The sequence below is a fragment of the Myotis nattereri genome (genome assembly GCF_964212035.1).
Source record: "Myotis nattereri genome assembly, chromosome: 15".
NCBI classification, from domain to species: Eukaryota; Metazoa; Chordata; class Mammalia; order Chiroptera; family Vespertilionidae; genus Myotis; species Myotis nattereri.
Window position 1 is genome coordinate 23,423,862 of NC_138090.1, and position 10,704 is coordinate 23,434,565.

At 42.7% G+C, this 10,704-nt stretch overlaps 1 protein-coding gene across 3 annotated transcripts; it reads left to right on the top strand.

The window, feature by feature from the left end:
• The first annotated feature begins 26 nt into the window (after positions 1-26).
• Positions 27-10,566, top strand: ATMIN (ATM interactor). Of its 3 annotated transcripts, XM_081108398.1 has the most exons (5): positions 591-2,194; positions 3,673-3,905; positions 5,033-5,158; positions 5,933-6,132; positions 6,891-10,566. In XM_081108398.1, the coding sequence occupies exons 4-5, from the start codon at positions 5,939-5,941 to the stop codon at positions 8,701-8,703; spliced, it is 2,007 nt and encodes a 668-aa protein (XP_080964524.1). In that variant the 5' UTR covers positions 591-2,194; positions 3,673-3,905; positions 5,033-5,158; positions 5,933-5,938; the 3' UTR covers positions 8,704-10,566. The 3 variants fall into 3 exon arrangements, with proteins under 3 accessions (XP_080964523.1, XP_080964524.1, XP_080964525.1); XM_081108397.1 differs by lacking the exons at positions 591-2,194; positions 3,673-3,905 and adding an exon at positions 27-390; XM_081108399.1 differs by lacking the exon at positions 591-2,194 and having other exon boundaries at positions 3,146-3,905.
• Positions 10,567-10,704: the final 138 nt, after the last annotated feature.

Consider the following 10,704-nt stretch of genomic DNA (forward strand, 5'->3'; position numbering starts at 1 on the left):
CGCCGGAAGTGCAGTGTTAAGAGGCGAGGCCTGCGAGCTGGGCCCGACTGCTGTGCGGGAGCCATGGCGGCCTCTGAGGCGGCGGCGGCCGGACCCGCGGCTCTGGCCTCGGGCGCTCCGGCCGTCCCAGCGGCCGCGAGGGGAGCCGCCGCCGCCTCGGGCTTGTGGGGACCCCCCGGACGACTGAGGGGCAGCCGGCCTCGGCCCGCGGCGGCGAGGCAGCAGCCCGCGGGTCCGGCGCCGCCGGCCGGGGAGCTGATCCAGCCGTCGGTGAGCGAGCTGTCCCGGGCCGTGCGGACCAACATCCTGTGCACTGTGCGCGGGTGCGGCAAGATCCTGCCCAACAGCCCCGCGCTCAACATGCACCTGGTCAAGAGCCACCGCCTGCAGGTGAGCCCGCCGCCGACGGCGCCTCCTCAGGCCTGGCGCCGACCAAGCGCCTCGCTCGGGGGCGTGGGCGCGGGTCCTGCTCCCGGCGCGGCGCGGCCCGGGGTCTGGAAAGCGCCGTGAGCCCAGCCTCCGCCGGCCTGCATCAGAAGGGGCTTCCGAGTCCATAAAACGGGCCAAACCGGGGAGGGCGTCCCGGCCGGGGAGGAGGGAGCGAGGAAGCGGGAACGCGTAATAATAGGAAAACACTGTGTCATGCCGCTCGGACCAGCCGGGACTACCGGCCTCTAACTTCGCGGCCCGGGCGTGGATCTCGCTAGTTCTCCCCGCAACTTCGAGAGGTACGGACCTACCGTCCTGATTGCATTGATGAGAAACAGGTTACGGGGCTGAGGAGCGCTGGGATTTAAACCTGCTCTCTGGTTCTGAAGCCCGTGTGCTTTCCACCACGCCCACAGTTCCTCCGTCGGGCCTTGGTCCTGCCCCGTGGGCAGAGGGAGCTGGCTGCAGACCTGGCCGGGCCTGCCCCGTGGGCAGAGGGTGCTGGCTGCAGACCTGGCCGGGTCCTGCCCCTACCCCGTGGGCAGAGGGTGCTGGCTGCAGACCTGGCCGGGTCCTGCCCCTACCCCGTGGGCAGAGGGAGCTGGCTGCAGACCTGGCCGGGTCCTGCCCCTGCCCCGTGGGCAGAGGGAGCTGGCTGCAGACATGGCCGGGTCCTGCCCCTGCCCCGTGGGCAGAGGGAGCTGGCTGCAGACCTGGCTGAGCGCCGGCAGTGACAAGTTTCTATGTCGGTAAAATCAGCGCAGGAATGAGACCTAAGGGAAATCTCTCCCGTGAGCGCGGTGTAATAATAGTCTGAACATCCCTTCCCCCTTATATAAAATAGGGCGGTGATTTTCAGCCTTTAATGCACATCTGTGGAAGGCTTGTTAAAGATCCAGATGTTCAGTCCCACCCAGACCTATTAAATCATAATTTCCCAGTCATTATCGTTGGAGGTTTCCTTCCACCACTTAGAGCCCTTCCTGGCCAACAGTGACATAATGTGAAACCCTCAGTCACTGAAAGCAGTCTTGTGAGTCTGTAGCTTCTGACGGTCTGAATTGGTTAAGGAGAAAGCTTAAATTACCTGGCATATTGCATGCTTCTCCGTGGAGACGTCCTTAGAATCGGGCTTCTGATAAGAATGTCACAGCAGAAAGTCTAATAGCTATGGCAGATGTGTTGCCCATAAAGAGAGATCTGTTAATGGGCACCAACTGAACAGAAGTGCAACTAACTGCCTTCCCGTAGGAGGACTAGGAGCCCCACACAGGAAATGTGCATGGAGGGGTTCCGGGGAGACCCTGCCCGTGGGGCTGTAATTCTCCGCAGAGGAGTTTGGGGTTTCCTCCAGAACACGGGCGAAGTAACTCTGGGAATGGGCTTCTCTTTCCTGCTTTTAACTATATCCTTCCTTTTTTTAACCGTATTTATTTTCCTTAACCGTATTTTAACTTGAGTGGATGAATATACATTTGTAGGAATTCTGCAGCCTAATCCCTTGGTTCTCTTTAGCCCATATGCAATCGCCATCACCCACGTTCATCCCATAGCTAAGGCAGACATTACATCTCTGAGCACAAATGAAGCTGCCAGTCTAACGAGGACGGTCCTTGTGTGGGCTGAACATCACTGTAGGAAGCACGTCTTAACACTTTATATTGTTCTTTTCTTTGGAATTGCTGTCTGGAGCTCTACATCTCTCAAGGCTTTATGAAGCATCTGTTTAGCATGAAGATAGCACTTACTCTCCAGGATTTTGATAGTATGTATACAGTAGGTTTATTTCTAATTATGTTTTTAAAATATGTAAAGTTCAGAATTCTGAAGATACCAATACAGAAAATATAATAGGCCTGAGGAGGAGGAATATGTGTAAGGAAAATAGAAATTTTGACATCTTTACTGGGACTTCAGCCTTTCAGAGTATGCGTATCCTCGCTTAGAACATGTGTAATGTCTGTCATTCTTCAGTTCTAGTCAGATTCATTTTTCAGGTTTTTCTGAAGACGGCACTCAAGATCCCTTTCTAAACTAAAAATGTTGAACAATGAAAATGGGCTTTTCTGAGTTTCCTTCCAAAGTCACTAGGGAGACCTGTTTCAGTAGGAATTAAAGAAACCGCACTGAGAACCATCATTGGTTTTTTTCTTGTCAAACAGGCTCACTTTCCTGAACCTCCCTTTCCTGCCTTTCTAACCATGGTACATAGCAGCCTCTGAGCATCTCATGTCTTGGTGGAAGGGGAGGAGGTCCACTTTCTTTAATGAAAGTGACCTATGTGACAAAATAACCATATCCATATGGTAATGCCTCGGTGTGGCCAGTCTGTATTCTTAGTCTGGATCCGGAATAGAGGCTCTTGAATTCAAACATTACTTTTGACACTTGATTGTTCTCAAAGTATTGGAAGGAGGAGGCCTGGTAAGGGCTGACCGGGAGTTCCCCATGGTTTTAAAAGCAGTCTGTGTTTAGACCAGAGACTCCACTACCAGTCAGTTTCTGTTCTGAAGCTAATCTTGAGTATATATTTGGTTGGCACATTTGCATAACATTCAGTGGAAATTTTCCCTTTCATTCTCTTGGTTATAGCTACTTGCATATTTCTAGTTCCTCTCCTAATTTTTATTTTTTCAAATTATGATAATTTTATTCCTTCCCCTGTTAGTTGCTATATGGTTCCAATTCTATTCTAATCTTTCTTCATAGGATACCCTGCCCCTAACCAAATATTCCTTAACATAAATGATTAACAAACCCTTCTGAAAGATGATGGATAAGAGTGGGATTGTAAGGTAAAGGGTACATGCTGCATTTTGGTTTTATGTGGGTTCTTCAGATATATGTCTATATTTCATATCCTATAAGAAAATATGGCGATATCCTAGTTCCGCCTTGCCTAGGGGGGATCCATATAGAAATGAAAGCTGGTGATTCAGGGAAAGGAATAGTAGGGGTAAATGGGCATTTCTTGTTTGTTAGAAATTCTTTTATTCATTGTGTTTAAAAGCAGTGAAAAGGACAGGAGGACCCTTAAAGAACCTTTTATCTAGCAACATTTATATTTTTAAAACATGGCTTAGAGGCCTGGCTGGTGTGGTTCAGTGGTTGACCCAGGAACCAAAAGGTCACTGGTTCGATTCCTGTTCAGGACACATGCCTGGGTTGTGGGCTTGATCCCCAGTAGGGGCGTGCAGGAGGCAGTCAATCAATGATTCTCTCTCATCGTTTTTTCCCCATTAGAAAATATTCACATCAGAATTTCCTGAGATGTTAACAACTTGAGGTTTAGCAGTAAACTGACTCATACTCGCACATTCTCTCCTTTGTCGCCTGAGAGACCCATGACTGATGATTCAGGTATCAACATGAAAGGGTTGTCGAGAACCGAAGTTTTGTTTGACAATTGAGACATTTTTCATGAAAATTTGGTCAAGAACCGAATTGTTCAAGATGGGAGACATTCGAGAACTGAGGTTTGACTTTGAAAACTCCTAGCCCAAAAGTTAATCATATTTAATAATAAGGGATTATTAAGGTTATGTATGAGTTAGTATATATAAAGTGCTTAGAATAGTGTCTAACACTAGTAAAAGCTTTGTTAGTACTGGCCTTTATAATAATTACTAAATTTCAAACATAGCATGCTTTATAAAAGTTGTGTCAACTAGCTTTAGCTACTTTAGGGGCAGTGTGATAATCAGAGAAAGTCACAGTGCTTTTTATCAGGAAGGCCAACATCATGGTCAAGGGAGGCTTTTTCAGGAGTTCATACTAAGACGCTGGGCATGAGATAAAAGGGAAAGGAAGACTTAAGGATGATATAGAAATCTTGAGCCTTATAAACTGTAAATATACCACTTTGCAAATAGAGAAGATTGCTTCAAGTTGTTGACTTGAAGAACCTGTAGAAAATTTTTATGAGTTTTTAAGAGTTTATGTGCCCCAAACAGAAGACATGCCTAGAAGCAAAATCTCAACAGACTGAGGAAAATGTTTTCCAGAATGACTGTTTGCAGTTTCTTTTATACATTTGAAATTAAGGAGGGAAGTAGAGAAGATTACATGCAAGTGGGAGAATGTAAGGCAGGGAAATATTTATGATTGGGTCTGAGGGATGAAAAAGTAGCATTTCACAGGGATGTTAACCTAGATGCACAAAAACAATGCACAGGGCTTGCAAAGATAAACTTCTACTAGGGAAGTTATAGACCCGAGGCATGACTATCCACCATGACCGGCCCAGTTAGGAATTTATAATCAGATCACCCTGGGAAATTACTTTGTTAGATTTGTTACAGAAGCCCTTTTTCATCCACAAAGGGAAGAGATTGTAAGTTTAGAATGGATAGTTTAAAGGAATAGATCGAATTTGAAACAACATGGTTTGAGCTATAGTTTATACATCATAAAGTTTACCTAATTTGAGTGAATAATTCACTTATTTTAGCATTGTGCAGCCATCACCACAATTCAGTTTAGAATATTTTCATCTCCCAAATAAGATCCCTTGTTCCCATCTTTAGTCATTCCTTGTTTTTACTCCCAATCTGTTGTATTGATTTTTTGAAAATAATTATTTAAAGTAATTTTTCTTTTTCAGGATGGCATAGTAAATCCAACAATAAGAAAAGATTTGAAAACTGTACCAAAATTCTACTGTTGTCCAATTGAAGGATGTCCTAGAGGTCCTGACAGGCCATTTTCTCAATTTTATCTCGTAAAACAGGTATTTTACTTATCTTAAGTATACTTCCTTGAGGATGAAATGCAAATGGTATAAACCTAGTGTGCATTCTAATTACTTACCAAACATAACGAGAATTGAGCAGAAAGTTGTGTGAGGATATCTACCCAAAAGTTTTCCAATTGGAAAAGGTGAGTAAGGTATAATGCAAGTGAAGGACACGTGCCTTGTTCTGGAGGGAAAGATGTCCAGAAGTGGATTCAGAGAGAAAGAGAAGATGGCTAATTCAAAGAATGAGAACACGTGTACTTCGTATCTCTTATGTGAATCTGTGCCTCCAAGGTTAGACAAGCAAAGGCACAAAGGAAATGTTCTCCCAAAGGAGTAAGATAAGGCAGAATTTCAGAAACAGCTACCTTAAGGGGAGGGAGGGGGCCCAGCAACTGGGAAAGGAGGTGATTCAGGACTGCAAGAAATAGGCAGCTGAAATACTTCCCAGAGGGTTTGCTGGAGGAGGTCCTATAAAAAGTATTGCAAAGACTTTTTATTCTTCCTACAGCACTTATTTGTAGATCAGAACCTAAATGCTGGGTACTATGGATTGTTTCCAAAACTGTCTTCACACTTTTCACAAAGTAGAAGTGATAGGGAAAAAGAGGCATATGATAAACTGCAGTTTGCCTGCTTCTACATTCTTTGATTTGGACTGCTATGTTTTATCGTGTAAAATCATTGTTAACTTGGGTATGTTGATGGTTTTTGAAATGTTTTGAGCAGTTGCAGTTTTTCATTCTGGTTCCTTTGTGTTCTTCCTAGCACTTTATGAAAATGCACGCTGAAAAGAAGCATAAATGTAGTAAGTGCAGCAATTCATACGGCACTAAATGGGACTTGAAAAGACATGCAGAGGATTGTGGCAAGACCTTCCAGTGCACATGTGGCTGTCCCTATGCAAGTAGAACTTCATTACAGTCCCACATCTACCGAACTGGCCATGAGATCCCTGCAGAGCACAGGTAAAGGGGAAGAAATGGTGGTCCAAAAGTCAGTAGCTGTGGGAAGAGTTTCAAATGAAACTTCCTGGAAAGCTCTTAGTGTAGGAAGAAAGGAGGAATAATGGAGAAAAGGTAAGACATGGAAGAAGGGAACTTGCAGAAAGGTAGCAGTACTAATAAAGGATCCATGTCTACTTAATCCGGTTGTTCTTCCTTATTCTTTCTGCCAACTTCTTTTGAGGGTACCTTAATATGAAACTATACTTCATTTTATTTATTTAATTTTCTTTTTTTTATCCTCACTCAAGGATTTATTCATTGATTCCAGAGAGAAGAAAGGAGAGAGAGAAACATCAACTGGTTGCCTCCCATATGCACTCCGACTGGGGAGTGAACCCACTACCTAAGTATGTGCCCTGACTGGGAATCAAACCCTGCAACCTTTTCATATACAGAAGACACTCCAACCAACTGAGCCATCCAGCCATGCCTGTACTTCATCTTAAAGGCCAGATTTATATTTGGGGTATAAGCTTCTTACTTGAGAAATGATAAAAGTTGCATTATTTAATCTGTTAGCATCCTTATGCTTACAAATCTAAGTTGAGTTCTAGTACTTAGAGCTGTATCTCCCCCACCCGCCCCCTTTCTCCTTCCCTTTTTGCATATTCCTGAACTTCTGCCTGCCATACAGCAGGCCCAGTTCTCAAAGAGGTGTAAAAGAAGGGATTTCTCTTCACTGGATTGATTCTGACCTCTTTTTACTCTGTCACTTTCAGGGATCCACCTGGTAAGAAAAGAAAAATGGAAAACTGCCTGCACAACCAGAAGTTGTCCAATAAAACCATTGAATCCTTGAGCAACCAACCAACCCCAAGACCAGACACTCAAGAATTAGAAACTTCAGAAATAAAGCTAGTCGCTTCTTTTGAAGACTCTTGTGGCTCTAATGCCAGAAAACAGACTCTTACGACAGCACCAAAATATCCTCAGAAATTGCTTTTACCAAAGCCCAAAGTGGCTTTGGTTAAACTACCTATTATGCAGTTTTCTCCTATGCCTGTCTTTGTGTCTACAGCTGACTCCTCGGCCCAGCCTGTAGTGTTAGGTGTTGATCATCAGGGCTCTGCCTCCGGTGCTGTGCACTTACTGCCCTTGTCAGTAGGAACTCTGATTCTTGGCCTTGATTCAGAAGCCTGCTCTCTTAAGGAGAGCCTTCCTCTTTCAAAAATTATAAATCCTGTTACTGTTGAGCCAATTAGTACAGGTGTCCAAGTGAACTTGAGTAAAAATCCATCTAATCCTTCACAAGAACTAGGGAACGCATGTCAAAAGAACAGCATTTCTTCGATAAATGTACAGACAGATCTGTCTTACGCCACACAACACTTTATACCTTCGGCACAGTGGGTCAGCCCTGATTCCTCTGTATCGTCTTGTTCTCAAACTGATTTGACTTTTGGTTCTCAAGTTTCCCTTCCCATTAGTGTTCATACCCAAACATTTTTGCCCAGTTCTAAGGTAACTTCATCTATAGCTGCTCAGACTGATGCGTTTTTAGATGCTTCTTTCCAGGCAGGTGGAATCTCCAGAGAAACTCAAACCAGTGGAATGGGAAGTCCAACAAATGACCGAGTACAAATGGACCAAGCTGTAATGTGCAGAGACATTTTTGAGAGTGTCCATTCATCATACAGTATTTCTACAGACAATATTATAAGCAGCAGCTTAGTAGGAGAGACTGTTACTCATGGTTTGTTACCTCAGAACCACCCTAAGACTTTAAGTCAAGATATTGAGAAATCTGCACCAGTTATAAACTTCAGTGCACAGAACGGTATGCTTCCTTCACAGAACATGACAGATAATCAGACCCAAACTATAGATTTATTAAGTGATTTAGAAAACATTTTGTCTAGTAATCTGCCTGGTCAGACACTGGACAATCGTAGTCTTCTGTCTGACACAAACACCGGACCTGATACCCAGCTCCCATCTGGTCCAACCCAGAATCCTGCAATTGATTTTGATATCGAAGAGTTCTTTTCAGCCTCAAATATTCAAACTCAAACTGAAGAGAGTGGGCTTAGCAGCATGACCACTGAGCCAGTCTTAGAATCACTGGACATAGAGACCCAAACTGACTTCCTACTTGCAGACACCTCTGCCCAGCCCTACAGTTATAGGGGAAATTCTAATTTCTTAGGCCTTGAAATGTTTGACACACAGACACAGACAGATTTAAACTTCTTTTTAGACAGTAGCCCTCATCTGCCTCTGGGAAGTATTCTGAAACACTCCAGCTTTTCCATGAGTACTGATTCGTCTGACACTGAGACCCAAACTGAAGGAATCTCTGCTGCTAAAAACATCTCTGCTCTAGAAAGCAAGGTTCAGTTAAATAGCACAGAAACACAGACCATGCATTCTGGCTTTGAAACCCTGGGGAGCTTGTTCTTCACCAGCAATGAAACTCAAACAGCAATGGACGACTTTCTTCTTGCTGATTTGGCCTGGAACACGATGGAATCTCAGCTCAGCTCTGTAGAAACCCAGACATGTACAGAACCACACACAGTCTCCAACTTCTGAAAGTGAAGTCCATGTATGGAACGGCATTTACAATTTCCTTGATTTAGAAAATGAAGAGTGGAGACAACAGTATTAACTCTATTGAATGTAGTTAATATGCAGTTGCTTCTGTTCTTTGAGGTTCTTTGCCTTTTGTACTTGTAAACATGAAATTTGTGTATAAATGTGAGTGTATTATAAAGTGAAGATGTTGACCTAAAAAGGATTGTATTGTGTTGCCTACATTTGCCCTTTTACAGCTAGTCGTTCCATCTTAAAAAATGGGGGGGGGGGGGGGGGGCAATTTCACACCTTTAAAACCCATCAAGTCATTTAGCTAAAGCCAAGCTTACCAGGTACTAGGGTACAGACTTTTCAAATCTCCAAAATAATTTAGTCAAAGTGTGACTTGCTTAAATCGCACCTAAAATATTTTTGACGATGCTTGTTAGAAATTCCTTTTCCTGATAGTAATACCTAAAGAAATTTGATGCTGCACCATCAGGTTTAAACACCTATGCATAGATGGTTTGAGACTCCTACTGTCCGCAGCTTCAGCTGCGTTGACATCTATCTCTTCTTCATTGCAGACAAAAGAAAACTACATCTGCCTTTAGCTTTTCATGTCATTGTCATCCCTTCTCTACATGAACTACTATTGATACCAATGTAAGCGTACAGACATATTGTAAAATTACTGCTTAAGGTAGTAGTGGCAAGTAATTAGTGTAAATAGTGTTCCTTCTAGTCATGGAATCATGCCTATTAGCCCATACCAAGTGTACCCTACAAACATCCCCTCCCATTCTCTACAGTAGGCCAGGGCGGTGCTCAGAGCTGTTTGGCTCTTTGTCTAAGTGCACAGGCTGGATCTGAGTTATGTCACTCTAAATTATATATATATATATATATATATATATATATATATATATATATATATATGACACTCCCCCTAAATTTCAATTCATAGCATTATCTTGAAAGAGAAGAGTGCAATCAACAATTATATGACAGTGACTCTTCATCCACCTCTCATCTTTTCCTTGAATAATGAAAGACATTGATCTAGCAAGGATATTATTTGTGCCTTGAGGATAACAATTACATAATAAATCCAGCTTCTGCATTTTGTTGCTTCATTTGTTCAGAAAAGGTAATATTAGCCAGTCTTCAAAGAAAACTGCTTCAATAATCCTCTATTTTGAGATGGGAGCATGGTCAAGGATGCTTTGGGGATTTTCTATATTTAGGAGATCCTGAATTCTTGATTGTTGGCCAACTTTCAGGCAAATAAAAATCAGTGCAGCCTATAGGTTTTCTAACTTCACGAAAAAAAATAAACAAATGCTCTGTTCCTTCTGTGACACATGCTTGTGCCGCTGAAGGTTAAATCCTCAAAATGAAACCTAAGGAGGGGACTAATAATTCATTAAGTTGTGTTGCTAATTCCTATTTCATAGAATTTTTGTTCGCTGTGGATAAAAAACATCCTGAGCTCCACCCCGTAGATAAAAGTTTGCTTTGGTCACAGTTGCCTATGAATATGGATTTCAAAACAAGCATAAGCCTTAATTAACATTTCATTGTTTTAGAATCATCACTGCCTTAATGTTCAAACACCTATTTAAGTCCTAGTAAAGGAGAAATGCATGTTTGTTTATGGCTTTTGTAAATATAAATGCAGTGATCTATGGCTTTAAATTTTTTTTTTTGTTTCTGTGACAGTATTTGTTAATCCAGCCAATAGAGTTATTTATAGAAAATGGAGCATGTAATAGTTCATGTATAAGTAAGCACTGTTTCCCCAAAACCTTAGATACCTGACTTGTTCTAAGAATTATTTGTAAAAACTCAAAATCGGTGATTAAACAGAAGTAAGAATTCTCCCTTTTTTTCTGTGAATTCTTCGACCTACTCATAATGTGACTTACGTTGATTTCTTACTTTTTCAAACTTGTCGTCTTCTGAAAGTCACATGATGAAATGATTGTGCTTAGTTATTTCATTATTTTACTTCTGATC

What these genes read in the sequence shown, in the direction of transcription:
- ATMIN (XM_081108397.1), top strand. Translation starts at nt 64, where the DNA reads ATGGCGGCCTCTGAGGCGGCGGCGGCCGGACCCGCGGCTCTGGCCTCG. An exon ending in AATTTTATCTCGTAAAACAG is followed by an intron (nt 5,159 to 5,932) that starts GTATTTTACTTA and finishes TGTTCTTCCTAG; the next exon opens with CACTTTATGAAAATGCACGC. An exon ending in GAGATCCCTGCAGAGCACAG is followed by an intron (nt 6,133 to 6,890) that starts GTAAAGGGGAAG and finishes TGTCACTTTCAG; the next exon opens with GGATCCACCTGGTAAGAAAA.